At 42.3% G+C, this 14,547-nt stretch overlaps 1 protein-coding gene across 1 annotated transcript in view; it reads right to left on the bottom strand.

Moving 5' to 3' along the window:
- LOC124802741 (sodium-coupled monocarboxylate transporter 1-like) overlaps positions 1-14,547 on the bottom strand; it is a 183,821-nt gene that overhangs the window by 75,991 nt on the left and 93,283 nt on the right. The window contains exons 8-9 of the mRNA XM_047263724.1: positions 10,472-10,612; positions 7,920-8,028 (exon numbers count right to left, since the gene is read on the bottom strand). Of these exons, the coding sequence (XP_047119680.1) occupies positions 7,920-8,028; positions 10,472-10,612 (250 nt within the window). The remainder of the gene's footprint in view (positions 1-7,919; positions 8,029-10,471; positions 10,613-14,547) is intronic.

The raw sequence follows: 14,547 nt of genomic DNA, 5'->3' as shown, positions 1-14,547 counted from the left end.
CATTATTCACAGTGTTGAGAATGGCTGTGATGTGAGGGTCTGACTGGGGTATGGTCAAATGGGGTGTGTCCCAGGGATCAGTGTTGGGGGCACTCCTGTTCCTTATTTGTATATATGATATGCCCTCTAGTATTACAGTTAACTCTAAAATATTTCTGTTTGCTGATGACAGTAGCTTGGTAGTAAAGCATGTTGTGTGCAGTTCTTGACACAAGTTCTTGCTTTCTAGAAAATAACCTAAGGTTCAGTTTGACAGTTTATACCACACAATTCAACAAAACCTGATGTTTTAATTTCATAGAATGGGCATGTGATTAGTGAAACTGAACAGTTCAAATTTCTATATGTTCAAATAGATAGAAAATTGTCGTGAAAAACCCATGTTCAGGATCATGTTAAATGCTGCCAATTTTACTATTCGAACGGTATCTGAAGTAAGTTATCGTTCGACACGAAAAGTTGTCTCCTTTGCTTATGTCGTATGGTATTATATTTTGGGGTAACTCTTCCCGTTCTAAAAGGATATTTTTGGCTCAGAAATGGGCGGTTCAGGGAATAAGTGGTGTATGTTCGCGAACCTCTTGTCGATCACTGTTCACTAGTCTGGTTATTTTAACATTGGCCTCTCAATATATATATATATATATATATATATATATATATATATATATATATATATATTCCTTACTGTCTTTTCTTGTTATCAATATCAGCTTATTCCCAAGAATAAGCAGCATTCACTCAGTTAATACTCGGCAGAAATCAAACCTGCATTTGGATCGGACTTCCTTAACTCTTGTGCAGAAAGGTGTGCAGGATACTGCTGCATCCATTATTAGAAAGCTAACCCAAGAATTCAAAAATCTTAGCAGTAATCCACGCGCTTTCAAATCGAAACTGAAGAGTTTCCTCATTGTTCAAACCTTCTATTCTGTAGAGAAGTTCCTTGAAAAATTAAGCTGATTCTTATGTTATATTGTTCATTGCGTTTACTTAAACTAATAGCGTGAGTTTTTTAGGTTCATAAATATTTTATTTTTCTGTGTTATTACTTTTATCTCGTAATTTCATATACTGACTCATTCCATGACCTTGGAGATTTGCTCCTGATTTTAATCATATGGAACCTGACGAGTAAATAAATAAATAAACAAAAAAAGTCTGCAGGAAGCATTTACATGAACAAATTCAAATGTAAAAAAGAATATTGTATTTCTAGATTTCTTCCACCTTACATATAATTTCGTTTTCCTTGAAATCTTCTTGGAGCCAAACGAGTTCCCTTAAAAGTGAGAGATATAATTTTTCCATAGCGCTTACTGTCAAGTTTATAGAACCACATTCTGTGTCTTTGTTACTATCGGACATCTAGCATACTTCCTAGTATAACATTGGAGAAGAGGATTCAAATAGCTTCATTCCTGAAACAATTGTGATTCAGTAGTAGGCATGCAGTTACTTTCGTCATGTTTAAATTCATGTGATGCCGGGGAAATGTGTCCTTTGTACCAGTTTTCAGCGTATTTGAAAGCTACATACTGTCCGATATGCAACTGTTCCCACAAAGTATTTTCATCAGTTTTCATAGCAAGAGTGTTCCCATTGGCATTTGTTGGAGGTCTCTTCATTTGAAAGGTGATCGTAGACGTGACTAGGAGTGCACGGTGTGATCGTATTCCTGGACCTGCACTTACTAAGAAACATTAATGTGATTTGACCTGGGAAGAAATAATATTGTGTACATTGCCCATGTGAACAGTGCAACCATGTTCCCGATGTAACGGAACTCCCCCCTCACAAATTTAGAAGTTCAGGTCGCAGTGAATAGATTCAAGTTATCAGTTTCTCTAACTTCATGGAGCATTTTCAGAGTAGCATCTTCTGTTGCTGTCACAGACCACATTGTATGTATAGCGAGAAACGTTAAGGAGAGTAGTGGTGCAATTACTGCACCAGAAGGCATAAGTGGTCAAAATATGTTACCTGAAAGCGTGAAACAAGACAGAGAGATATTTTACAAAAACAATAATTTTTCTAGGCTTTGTGCTAGGAAGAAAAGATTATGTTTCCGCAATGGTAAATAACAAGAAGATTCACTTACAGAAAAGACTTATTTGAGTTAATATGAAAGAGTCGAGCACAACGAAACCCACGGCGTTAGTATGTTCCTTGTTTCTTTGCAGGAGGTTAATCGTGTGAAGGTTTCTTGAAACACAGTTATAAATAGAATAAAGACAGTTCAAATCATGCGTTCCTAGTCATTGCTGCTAATACCTTTCTAATGAAAGAGTTCCAAGATATGCAAATGGGGGCACTGTTGCTGTGGAAGTTCATGAAAATGCTTTGTGAGAACAGCTCAAAGTCAGGCAGAATGTGGCTTTCAAATTCGGCGAAATCTGGTTCATAGGACACATTTCCCAGGTATCACATGAATTTAAAGTGTTGAGATTAACTACATGGCTACCGCTGAATAACAGTTTCTTTCAGGAATTACGCTGTTTCGGACCTCTTCTCTAATATTATGCGTATGTCCTCTAATAACAAAGACGCAGTGTGTGGTTCTACAAACTTGGTAATAAATGCTATGAAAAAATCATATCTCTTGCTCTTAAGTGAACTTATTTCGTTTTTGCATCAAGATGTCGAGGAAAACAAAGTTACATGCAAGGTGGAAGAGTTTAAAAGTACAATTTCCTTCTTTATATTTGAATTTATTTATGAAACCGTTCTTTGAAAAAAATTTTTTAGCTGTACATAGTGGTATAAATTTTAAAAGCTACTAATGTCTCTCATTATAATTTGCACATTTTCTTATCTTTTGTTGAAGTATCTTTTAATTTACAGTAACAGAATAAGGATATATCAACTCATCTGTGCACCCAAGCTGTCTCTTTTAATATTTACATTGAAAAGATAATTAACAGTGAAATACAACATATATATTGAGAAAAATGATTGCTAACGTTTCAGCTCTCACATGTTTACATTTATGACCTACAGACCAACCACAAATATTTTAGAAACTGTTTTTCAAAGAATATACATGGTTTTCATTTACCAGTGCCCTGTAGTGTTGAATGTGGATGGGATGCATAAGTGGCGTTTTCATTCTATTCTAACGAATAAAGATAGTTAGGATATTCATCTTTGCATCTCACATTGCTACCAGATGTATGAACATTTCAACCTGAGGCTCAACTGTCTACATATCTCGTCCTCCCTCCATCCCCCCCACCCCAGGACTCTGAAATTTGTAATTAAACAAATGCAGTTTTTTTGCTATGGAATCATCTTCATGTGGAGGTAAGAATACAATGCTAAATCCTTTTCATTGTTATTCATACTTAATACCAGGACTGAAGAGCTACATACACAAGATGAGATCTCTGTTGTTTCCCTGTGGGAAGTTCTGATTTTTTAAAAGATCACCAATTTAAAGAACAACATGGTAAAAGTGTCTTTCAGCATTTTTCACTAAAAATCTGAATGGTATATTCATCTTGTTATACATTATACCAGCTTAATGGCCTACATGCTAGAAGTTCAAAAAAAGTTATGTTTGTAGGTCAACGCATTACTGAGCTGCACGTCTCCGCAAATGGGGAGACTGGTGCCTGACTAATGACTGGGTACAACACCCTTGAGTTTTCAAAGCTGAATCTGTCAACAGGGCTTAAAGATAGGACAGTGCTATTTGGTAGTTCTACTATTTAAACATGTAGGTGTTCATGAACCAAATATGACCAAAATCTGAAATTGTCATCTTATGATCCACCAATGATTTTATACGGAATGATCCTGTATTATTTTTCGTCAAATATGGTTTAATGATGTTCAGCAGGTCCGAAATGCATGTTTCAGTTACGTGTTCCTGACATTGTCAGCCTTGGGGTGATCTGAAAATATGAAAACTGAAGAAAACATCATAAGCTGAGAATGCTAAAGAAAGCATTTTGCTGGGTGACCGGTTTCGACAGAGCTATATTGTCATCATTGGATCTTATGCTTTAAAATTTTGTACAACATATTGTCCGTCGGGGTTGCAAGAGGTCCACATCGGAAATGCCCTTCCCAGTACCATGAAGATCACTAAACATCGACATGTCACATATAAAATAAACTGGCCATCTAATAAGAAGCTCTTCTAGCGATCTTCACACAGTTATCGTTTCAGTCATTGTTAAATAACTCCAGCGTAGCTTTTTAAGTAGCAGAGCGTGTGTAAATTTCTTCTTTTGCATTAATCATTTCTTTGCCCACAGCTTTTCTCGTCTTGTTTTTGTCTTGTTAGCTCTAAAACAGCCAAGGTAACTCGCTGTTTTAGTGTTTGTGTAATTCCAAGTGGATTCTCGTAGAACATAACCTTACTGAACTTAACTATATACAAATCACAACGAGCATTGGGAACGGGACGGCGCTGGAATAGCTCAGTGCAATCGATCGGGACGTGGGTAGCCTGCCACGAAATTAATCGGTTGGTCGGTCGGCCGATAAATTGGTGCATGTACAGGCCGGTCCGGTAAGGCCGTATACACACCGACCCCGCTTGGACGTCAAATCGTGCTGCTCTGCGCAACAATGTACAGTGTCGGTACGTCAAAGGAAATCGTTCATTCGTGTGAAGCTCTGTTTGGACAGCATTTCTCGTTTTCCACTGTTATTCAAGAGGGCGGTGCACACCGCAAGTTTGCTGCACAGTTACGGACGCTCTTGTTCCTTCTCCGTAGTTCTGCTCCGCTCAGCGCTATTTTGCACTTCTCTGCTTCGTGCTTTCTTGTGCGACGCCATGCGGAACGTCGGCTGTGGAAGCGGCTTTAAACTGCGAGAAAATTTTAAATCTGACAGATGCGTGTTGGTGGGCTTTTGTTTAGATCCCATCAAAGTAAAGTAATCCAGAACTTTTGTGAGATCTTTATTACGTCTTTTTATGATTATCAATAATTGTTTCATTCTAAGTGAGTGCATTATTCAGTGAATTCTGGGAACAATAAAAGTTTTACCTTTTTTGTTATTCCAATGTTATACGAGGGGCGTTCATTGAGCAATACAACACTTTTTTTTTCGACCAGTTCCAGTCGAAAATTGGGGAATTTTTTGTGAGACATTCCGCTTCAGCCCCTGTAGTTTCATGAGCTTCCGATAGGTTGCGGCGCTATACGTAGGCTTCAAAATAGCGTCTGTAACGGAGGTGTGCTCCAAACAGAGCATTGCAGATATTCTTAGGCGCTTTCAGAATGTCTACTCAGACCCCATCGTACCAAGGTCGTGCAAACCTGTCCGATCTCCAGCGCGCCTGTCGCCCGCACGCAGTTGTGACTCCTGTAACGCTGGAACGTGCGGACGCTCTCAATCAAGGTGATCGTCGAATCACGATCACCACGCTGCACAACAGGACGTCTCTGTTAGAAGTGCTGCCTCATCCACACTCGGCCGGCATTTGGGATATTCAAAGGTGTTTGCCTGAAGGCATCTCGCTCCTTCTGACTTCCATTTGTTTGGCCCAATAAAGGAAGCACTCTGTGGAAGGAGTACGTGGACAATAGGGACGTTACTGATGCAGCAAGACGTTGGTTCCAACGTCGGCCAATGGAGTTGTGCCATGCAGACATACAGGCCTGCCAGTAAGGTGGCGAAGGTCGTCGCATTGAATAGGGGTTGTTTAAAATTAGGATTTTGTACCCAAAATAGTGGGGAACAATGAGGTGTACTGGAATATCAAATGAAACCAACATGCTTTCAGAAAAAAATGCGTTTCATTACTTACTGAAACCCCTTGTATATTAGAGATATTTCACTTGAAACATGTATGAGCCGTGCCGCAGCTCGGGTTGGTGCCGTTTGTATGTTTCCGCCCTCTGTTGGAGGCCAGTCCGTATCCTTTAGTTGGCATGGTTGCGGTTGTTTGTCTTCTTCTCCTCTTGACTGGCGCCACTCGTTTCGCAAGCGTTGCCTGTCCGCTGGTGGCAGCAGCGGCGGTTATCGATATGTAGTAACTGTTGCCCTATCTTTAGGGCGACGTCGTTGTTTTTCCGTGTTGTTTCAGTTCGGTTGGGGACTCAAGAGGAGACAGGTCTGCGCAGTGCGATAACACGCCGGGACCGCTGGCGACGCTCATGGATTGCTGAATGGAAGGGCTGAGGTCACGAGGGTGCACGACCGCATCGTAAACCAAGTCCTGCAGGCTTTAAGATGAGTGCATTTCAATTGAAGTAGAGAAAGCTCCACCACTGTGACATCTCGCGATTCTCCAGTGACTTGGGTTCGTGTTGCTGCTCGAGTGTCGCCGAGGCGAAGAGCAGCGAGTGGAGTGCTTGGGGAAAGCGGATCTGATTAGCTTTCCTCGCCTTTTTATTACTATTTACTGCGTTCAGTCTGTTACAATTTGTTAAGTACAGCCAGCGGTATTTTTCCCTGCCTGGTGGCTGCCAGCGGCCCCGTTTCCTGCCCTGGGGGTTAGTGTATGTAATGGCAATGTATGTTTCCTCGCCTTGCCGCTGCTTTCTTGATTCTAGGCCGTTTGTTATTCTTCTACTCTGGTGGTAGTGACTCCTTTCTCGTTCGAGCGCTCTAAGCGCAGTAATCTGGGGGCGTAGTGCAGTCCGCTGGTTCCGGCTTTGGCGTGTTGTTCCATTCTTGCATTTGATTTATTGGACGTCAGGTAGCTTTAGCAAGATTGTCATTAGTGATTCGTTAGACTGCCACTAGTCTGAGTTACCATTGTGTGAAGGAAATGCAACTCTTGGCTGCCTATCTCATCGCTGCGGAAGTGTTTGTTGCCGGGTCTTCTCAGAGGTCGATTCCTGGAGCACCATCTGTGACTGGTCCTTGTAATGACTACATTAAAGGTTATGTATGTCTGGTTAACAGTTACAGTCACCTTCTGGACTAAATCTAGCAGTGTAAGGGTTGTGTTACAAGGTTATCATCATCTTATTTCACCCATTTAGTGGTCAGTTGCTTGTTTCTTTTAATTAACCTTTGCGTGTATTTCTGTTTAACAGCAGGTTTCTAAAATTTTTGTATAATTGCCGTTACTGGCGTGAAAGGCCTTCAGCCGTGATTGTGGTCACTTGCTTTGAAAAAAATAATTCGATACTTCTATTTTAGCAGTAAGCCTTAAAAACTTATTTACTGCCATTCCTGACATCTGATACCTTCTGCTGTTTTTGTGGCCACTTACTTTTTAATGTTGCGATACCTGTAAGTTGTAATTGCAGTGCCGGCCAGGGTGGCCGAGCTGTACTAGGCGCTACAGTCTGGAACCGCGCAAGGGCTACGGTCGCAGGTTCGAATCCTACCTCGGGCATGAATGTGTGTGATGTCCTTAGGTTAGTTAGGTTTAAGTAGTTAATTTATTGCCATTCTTGGCGTGTAAAGCCTTCAGCCATGATCAAATTGGCTTTTTTTAAAAAATAATATCTGTATCTTTTTTAGTGATTTGCTAAACTGTAACGCACTGAAAACACTATTATTTACACAGTTGATTATTCCTTCATTAATAATGTGTGATAATTTCTTATTTATTGTTGAGTCTGGAATTACTGTTTTAAAAATAAATGTGTGTACTGTAAAAGGCAACTAATACAAACTGATTACGGCCCCGTCCACAATCGTAACCGAATCCTGCTTTCCATTGACTAACAGGTTTCAGTGTCAGGTTTAATTCACTTACCACATAGCTTGATAAATTCTGCTAAAACGTGAAACATGAGCTATTTTTGTCAGTAAAGTTTTCTCGTAGAAGTAATACTGGGAGGGTTGCTGTTGCTTTACAGGAGCTACTCAGTTACAGGACAGTGTCAGTTTACAAAACGTGTTTTTTACTATTTACACTTTCTGTCTCTAAATATGACCCTCTCATGAGCCCGAAGCAACTACTGGTATAGGTGACAAAGCAAGACACAGAATCTGGCAAATACCTTGGTGGTGAGTGGATCACAGTCGAAATATTTGGCGAAGATGAGTAGGCCGCTGTAGATGCTCATCAGGACGAGGGATATCGCCCCCACAGTGAAGATGCACACAGCTCTGCACAGAAATTACAAACAGTTGCTAGAGCACACACATGGTGTTTCACAAGACGTGAAGAGAGGAGGCTTACAAATCATACCCTTTTTCTTCTCCAATACTCTCACTGACCCTCTCCATATCTGTATCACTAAATGGATAAAAAGGTAACCAGGTCCCGTTACAGGTTGTCTGTCTAACGGCTTCCAGGATCAACGAAATGTTAATTTTGAGAATTTCATATAATTTTTGACCGACTTTAAAAATTAAAAAGGCTGTCACAACTTACTCATAAAGAGCTAACAGTACCAAGGCATTTTCCATAACGCGCATTACCAAGGTGGGCCCCATCCCAAAAATTGTAAAAAATGAAATTTGTTTTGTTGTATTATATCATAGGATGATCTTACGTGAAAGATTTACCACAATAATTCAAATATTAAAGTTATAAAGTGTGTGTGTATGTCTTGAGGCAGCTTAACTCACAGTGTGCAAAATACCCAGACTGTATTATATTATTGTTAAATGCATTTTCGCCATCAGCTGCTTATATTTCTACCTTACTGTCTGCCGGTTTCAATCGTGGACCATCTTCACAGGATATCTACCAAAAGCACACATTTCATGGGCTCTTCATTCACCTGCGCTTTAGGCTATTTTGTAACATTTGAAGTCAAACGTCCCGTTTCTGGAAATGCTCTGTCAAGTGACAAATACACTACTGGCCATTAAAATTGCTACACCACGAAGATGACGTGCTACAGACGATAAATGTAACCGACAGGAAGAATATACTGCAATATGCTAATGATTAGATTTTCAGAGCATTCACACAAGGTTGGCGCCGGTGGCGGCACTTACAACTTGCTGACGTGAGGAAAGTTTCCAACTGATTTCTCATGCACAAACAGCAATTGACCGGTGTTGCCTGGTGAAACGTTGTTCTGATGCCTCGTGAAAGGAGGAGAAATGCGTACCATCACGTTTCCGACTTTGATAAAGGTCGGATTGTAGCCTATCGCGATTGCGATTTATCGTATCGCGACATTGCTACTCGCTTTGGTCGAGATCCAATGACAGCAGAATATGGAATCGGTGGGTTCAGGAGGGTAATACGGAAAGCCGTGCTGGATCCCAACGGCCTCGTATCACTAGCAGTCGAGATGACAGGCATCTTACCCGCATGGCTGTAAAGGATCGTGCAGCCACGTTCTGATCCCTTAGTCAACAGATAGGGACGTTTGCAAGACAACAACCATCTGCACGACCAGTTCGACGACGTTTGCAGCAGCATGGACTGTCAGCTCGGAGACCATGGCTGCGGTTACCCATGACGCTGCATCACAGACAGGAGTGCCTGCGACGAACCTGGGTGCACGAATGGCAAAATGTCATTTTTTCGGATGAATCCAGGTTCTGTTTACAGAATCATGATGGTTGCATCCGTGTTTGGCGACATCGCGGTGAACTCACATTGGAAGCGTGTATTCGTCATCGCTATACTGGCGTATCACCCGGCGTGATGATATGGGGTGCCATTGGTTACACGTACCGGTCACCTCTTGTTCGCACTGACGGCACTTTGAACAGCGGACTTTACATTTCAGATGTGTTACGACCCGTGGCTCTACCCTTTATTCGATTCCTGCGAAACCCTACATTTTAGCAGGATAATGCACGACCGCAGGTTGCAGGTCCTGTACGGGCCTTTGTGGATACAGAAAATGTTCGACTGCTGCCCTGGCCAGCACATTCTCCAGATCTCTCACCAACTGAAAATGTCTGGTCTGGTCATCTAATAAGAAGCTCTTCTAGTGATCTTGACACAGTTATCGTTTCAGTCGTTGTTAAATAACTCCAGCGTAGCTTTTTAAGTAGCAGAGCGTGTGTAAATTTCTTCTTTTGCATTAATCATTTCTTTGCCCTCAGCTTTCTCTCGTCACAATAAGCCAGTTACTACCCATGATGAGCTGTGGTATCGTGCTGAAGCTGCATAGGCAGCTATACCTGTACACACTATCCATGCTCTGTTTGACTCAATGCCCAGGCTATCAAGGCCGTTATTAAGGCCAGAGGTGGTTGCTCTGGGTACTGATTTCTCAGGATCTATGCACCCAAATTGCGTGAAAATGTAATCACATGTCAGTTCTAGTATAATATATTTGTCCAATGAATACCTCTTTATTATCTGCATATTTCCTTGATGTTGCAATTTTAATGGCCAGAAGTGCACATATTGTATTGTGTGTTGTGTATATTGAAACCGGGGATCTAGAAGTGACGGAGAGGCTTCGTCCCACCGTAGCCCTCAGTGGTTCACAACCCCACAACAGGCCACAGCAGTCCACCCACCCCACCACCGCCCCATACCGAACCCAGTGTTATTGTGCGGTTCGGCCCGCAGATAATGGAATGACTGGGATCGATTAGTCAAATATTCTGTGAGACAGTCACACATACTCACATGTTGGCCTTGGTGAGCGTGGGCAGTGCGAGGTAGCGCTGCATCATGATCTGGTGGACGCCCGCTATGAAGAGCCAGTGTATGGCGCCTCCAAGCAGCAGGCTGGGTAGCGCCTGGCGCACCGTGGGGTCCAGGTCCAGTCTGTAAGTAAGGTAAACTGACTGCTCTCTGTCGCTGAGCTTGCAATAAGAAGAAAACAAATACAAATATAAAAGGATCGGCAAAGGTGGAACTTCACGTCTTCCTCGAGAAAACTGAATTTATTACAGGCTGTCAGTTATTGAACTATATGAAAAAAAAAAACGTAAATTAGTTACAAACTACGGCTTTCAGACACTTAATTCGACACAAAAAACGTTGAACAACCATCATTACTACAGGCAGGACGGGAGAGGAAGCTGATGGAGTACGTCGAATACGTAGGTGACTGAGCAGGATATAGGTTCCAAGTGCTGCTACAAGATGAAGGGGTTGGCGCTGAAGAGGAATTTGGGCGGGCCGCATCAAACCAGTCGGCACACTGATGACCCCCCCCCCCCCCAAAAAAAAAAGGTCACTACAGATATTCGGATTTAGGTTATGACATGTTCGATATGCCTGCCATCACTGGCGATGATGTGGCGCACATGAAGAGTGAAATTCTGAATGGCCCACTCAAGTCTCGGAATATCGATGCTGTCGATGACCTCCTGAATGGCTATTTTCTGCTGAGCAGTTTTTTTGGGGTTATTGCTGTACACCTTGTCTTTAATATAGCCCCACAAAAAGGAGTCGTATGTGTTCATATCCACAGAATATGGCGGCCAATCGAGGCCCATTCCAGTCGCCTCTGGGTACCCCACAGCCAGAATGCGTCCCCCAAAGTGCTCCTCCAGGACATCAATCACTTTCCTGGCCGGTCGTTGTGACCGAGCGGTTCTAGGCGCTTCAGTCTGGAACCGCGCTACTGCTACGGTCGCAGGTTCGAATCCTGCCTGTGGCATGGATGTGTGTTATGTCCTTAGGTTAGTTACGTTTAAGTGGTTCTAAGTCTAGGGGACTGATGACCTCAGATGTTAAGTCCCATAGTGCTTAGACCCATTTACACTTTCCTGCTTCGATGGGGTTGAGCTCCGTCTTGTATGAACCACATATTATCGAAATCAGTGTCACTTTGGATAATGGGGAAGAAATCACCTTCCAAAACCTTCACGTACCTTTTGGTAGTCGCGGTTCCATCAAGGAATATCGCACCGATTATTCTGTGACTGGACATTGCAAACCACAGTCACTCGTTGACGGTGAAGAGATTTCTCGATCGCAATATGCGGATCCTCAGTCCCCCAAATGCGCCTGTTCTGCTAATTGACGAACCCATCCAAATGAAAGTGGGCTTCGTCGCTAAACCAAACCATGCATGCGTGTACTAATATCCAACATGCCCCGCGGCCAATCGTGGAGTTTGAACTTCCTAGCGCAAACCGTTCAGAAGTTATAACGATTTTATTTCATATAACTCTATAATCGTCAGCCTGTACAAACATCACTACTACAGGTGGGACGGGAAATCATACGGATGGAGAAAGTTAAATATCTAGGTGACGGAGCAGAGCCAAACACCTCTCAAAAAGAAGCCCTTGCATCACAGACCAGAAAAGTAATACCAGTAGGCCTATATTAACAAATATCTATGGCGGTAATCCAAGTAAAGGTGCGAGTAATTGTGTCGTCCCCCTCTCTCAATTCGTTTAGTCGGTTCCGACTCTTCGTGACCCCATGAACCAAATCACGCCACTTTTTCCTGTCTTGCACTTTCTCCCGTAGACCTTCCAAGTTGGAACACATTGCTTCTGTGATGCCATCGATCCATCTCATCCTCTGACGTCCTCTTCTTCTAGTTCCTTCAATCTTCCGCAGCATTAATGTTTTTCCAGCGAGGCATGCCTTCGCATTGTGTGTCCAAAGTAGGTCAGCTTTTGTTTTAACATTAGACCTTCCAGGGAAAAATCTGGTTTTATTTGCTCCAATATTGATCTGTGGCTTCTCTTTGCAGTCCATGGAACTCTAAAAAGTTTCCTCCAACACCACAATTCGAAGGAATCAATTCTTCGCCGTTCAGCCTTTCTAATGGTCCGGGTCTCACATCCATACACCACAACTGGAAAGACCATAGCCCTCACAATACGGATCTTTGTTGCTACTGTTATATCTCTGGACCTTATAATCTTGTCAAGGTTTGACATCGCCTGTCTACCGAGCAACAGGCGTCTCCGGATTTCATGGCTGCAGTCGCCATCAGCAGAACCGAGATAACTGAATGTGGCCACTACCTCCATGGTTTCTCCTGCTATATCCCACGAATTGGTAGGTGTAGTTGCCATAATTTTCGTTTTCTTCACATTCAGCCTAAGACCGGCCTTTTCACTTTCGTCTTTCGCCTTCAGCAAGAGTGTTCTCAATTCTTCTTCACTTTCTGCCAACAGGATCGTATCATCCGCGTACCTGAGGTTGTTTACATTTATTCCACCTATTTTAATTCCTGTTTCCTCTTCATCTAGCCTCGCATTCCTCATAACATGTTCTGCATACAGACTGAATAAGTACGGTAACAGTATGCAGCCTTGCCGGACCCCTTTCTGAATCTTTATCCATTTCGTTGTTCCATACATAGTTCTCACCGTGGCTTCTTGGTCAAGGTATAAACTCCGTATCAGATGAATGAGGTACACCCATGTTTTTCAGTACGTTCCATAATTTGTTGTGATCGACGCAGTCAAAGGCTTTGGCGTAGTCAATAAAGCAGAGGTACACATCTCTCTGGAATTCTCTTGCTTTTTCCATAATCCACCGAATGTTAGCAATTTGATCTCTAGTTCCTCTTCCTTTCCTAAATCCAGCTTGTTCATCTGGTAGCTCTAGATCTAGATATTGGCGATGTCTATTTTGTAAGATTTTCAACATGACTTTGCTAGCATGTGAGATAAGTGCGATTGTTCGGTAATCTGTGCATTCTTTAGAACTTCTCTTCTTTGGAATGGGGATGAATACTGATCTTTTCCAGTCTTCTGGCCACTGCTGCGTGATCCATATTTTTTGACATATTGAGTGGAGCACTTTCACTGTATCCTTTCCACTGACTTTAAACAATTCTGCTGGTATTTCATCATGTCCATTAGTTTTGCTATCAGCCATATTTTCAAGGGCCCACTGGATTTCACTCTCCAAAATATCTGGCTCTGGTTCTAAATTAACATTAACATCAGCAGTAGGAGCCCTGTCATTATGCAGTTCTTTTGTTTAGGTCTTCTACATATTCTACCCAACTTTGTTTAACATCCTCTGTTTCACTCAGATCTTTCCCGTTTCTATCTTTTATCATTCCAATTTTTGCCTGGAATTTTCCTTTAATTTATCTAATTTTCTTATTATGGTCCTCCCCATTCCGTTACTATCTTCAGCTTCCTTGCACTGTTCATTAAAGAATATATTTTTATCTCTTCTAGCTAATTCCGAAAATGTTTATTTAATTCAAACATAGCTGATCTATCTCCCTTGATTTTTGCTTTCCTTCGTTCTTCTGCAACTTGCAGATTGTGTCGTAGGCAGTATTAAATATGGAAATTTGGGCCGGCCATGGAAGCGTGCTCGAATAGCCAAACTGGTTGATGTGACCACTCAAAATAATTGAGAAATCTGTGTTCGAGTCCCGGTCCGGCACAAATTTTCATATGTCACGAGTAGAGATATCCTTATATATGGAAATGGAAATGAAGTCCCATGCTTCTTGACAGAGCGTAGGGGAACGATGCGGGAGACCCGCACCGCCGTACTAGGCAAGGTCCTAATGGAGATGGTTTGCCGTTGCCTTCCTCCGACCGTAATGTGGATGAATGATGATGATGAAGACGACACAACAACACCCAGTCATCTCGGGGCAGGTGAAATTCCCTGATCCCGCCGGGAATCGAACCCGGGATCGCGTGCTTTGTAAGCGAGAAAGCTACCAAGAGACCACGAGTGGAGGACATCTTTTTATATAATTGCAGTTAATGTCAGAAATATCCTGCAATTTCGAATAAATTTCATAAATTTGCTAC

Source organism: Schistocerca piceifrons, chromosome 6, assembly GCF_021461385.2.
Source record: "Schistocerca piceifrons isolate TAMUIC-IGC-003096 chromosome 6, iqSchPice1.1, whole genome shotgun sequence".
Taxonomy (NCBI): Eukaryota; Metazoa; Arthropoda; class Insecta; order Orthoptera; family Acrididae; genus Schistocerca; species Schistocerca piceifrons.
This window is presented reverse-complemented; position numbering and strand designations above follow the sequence as displayed.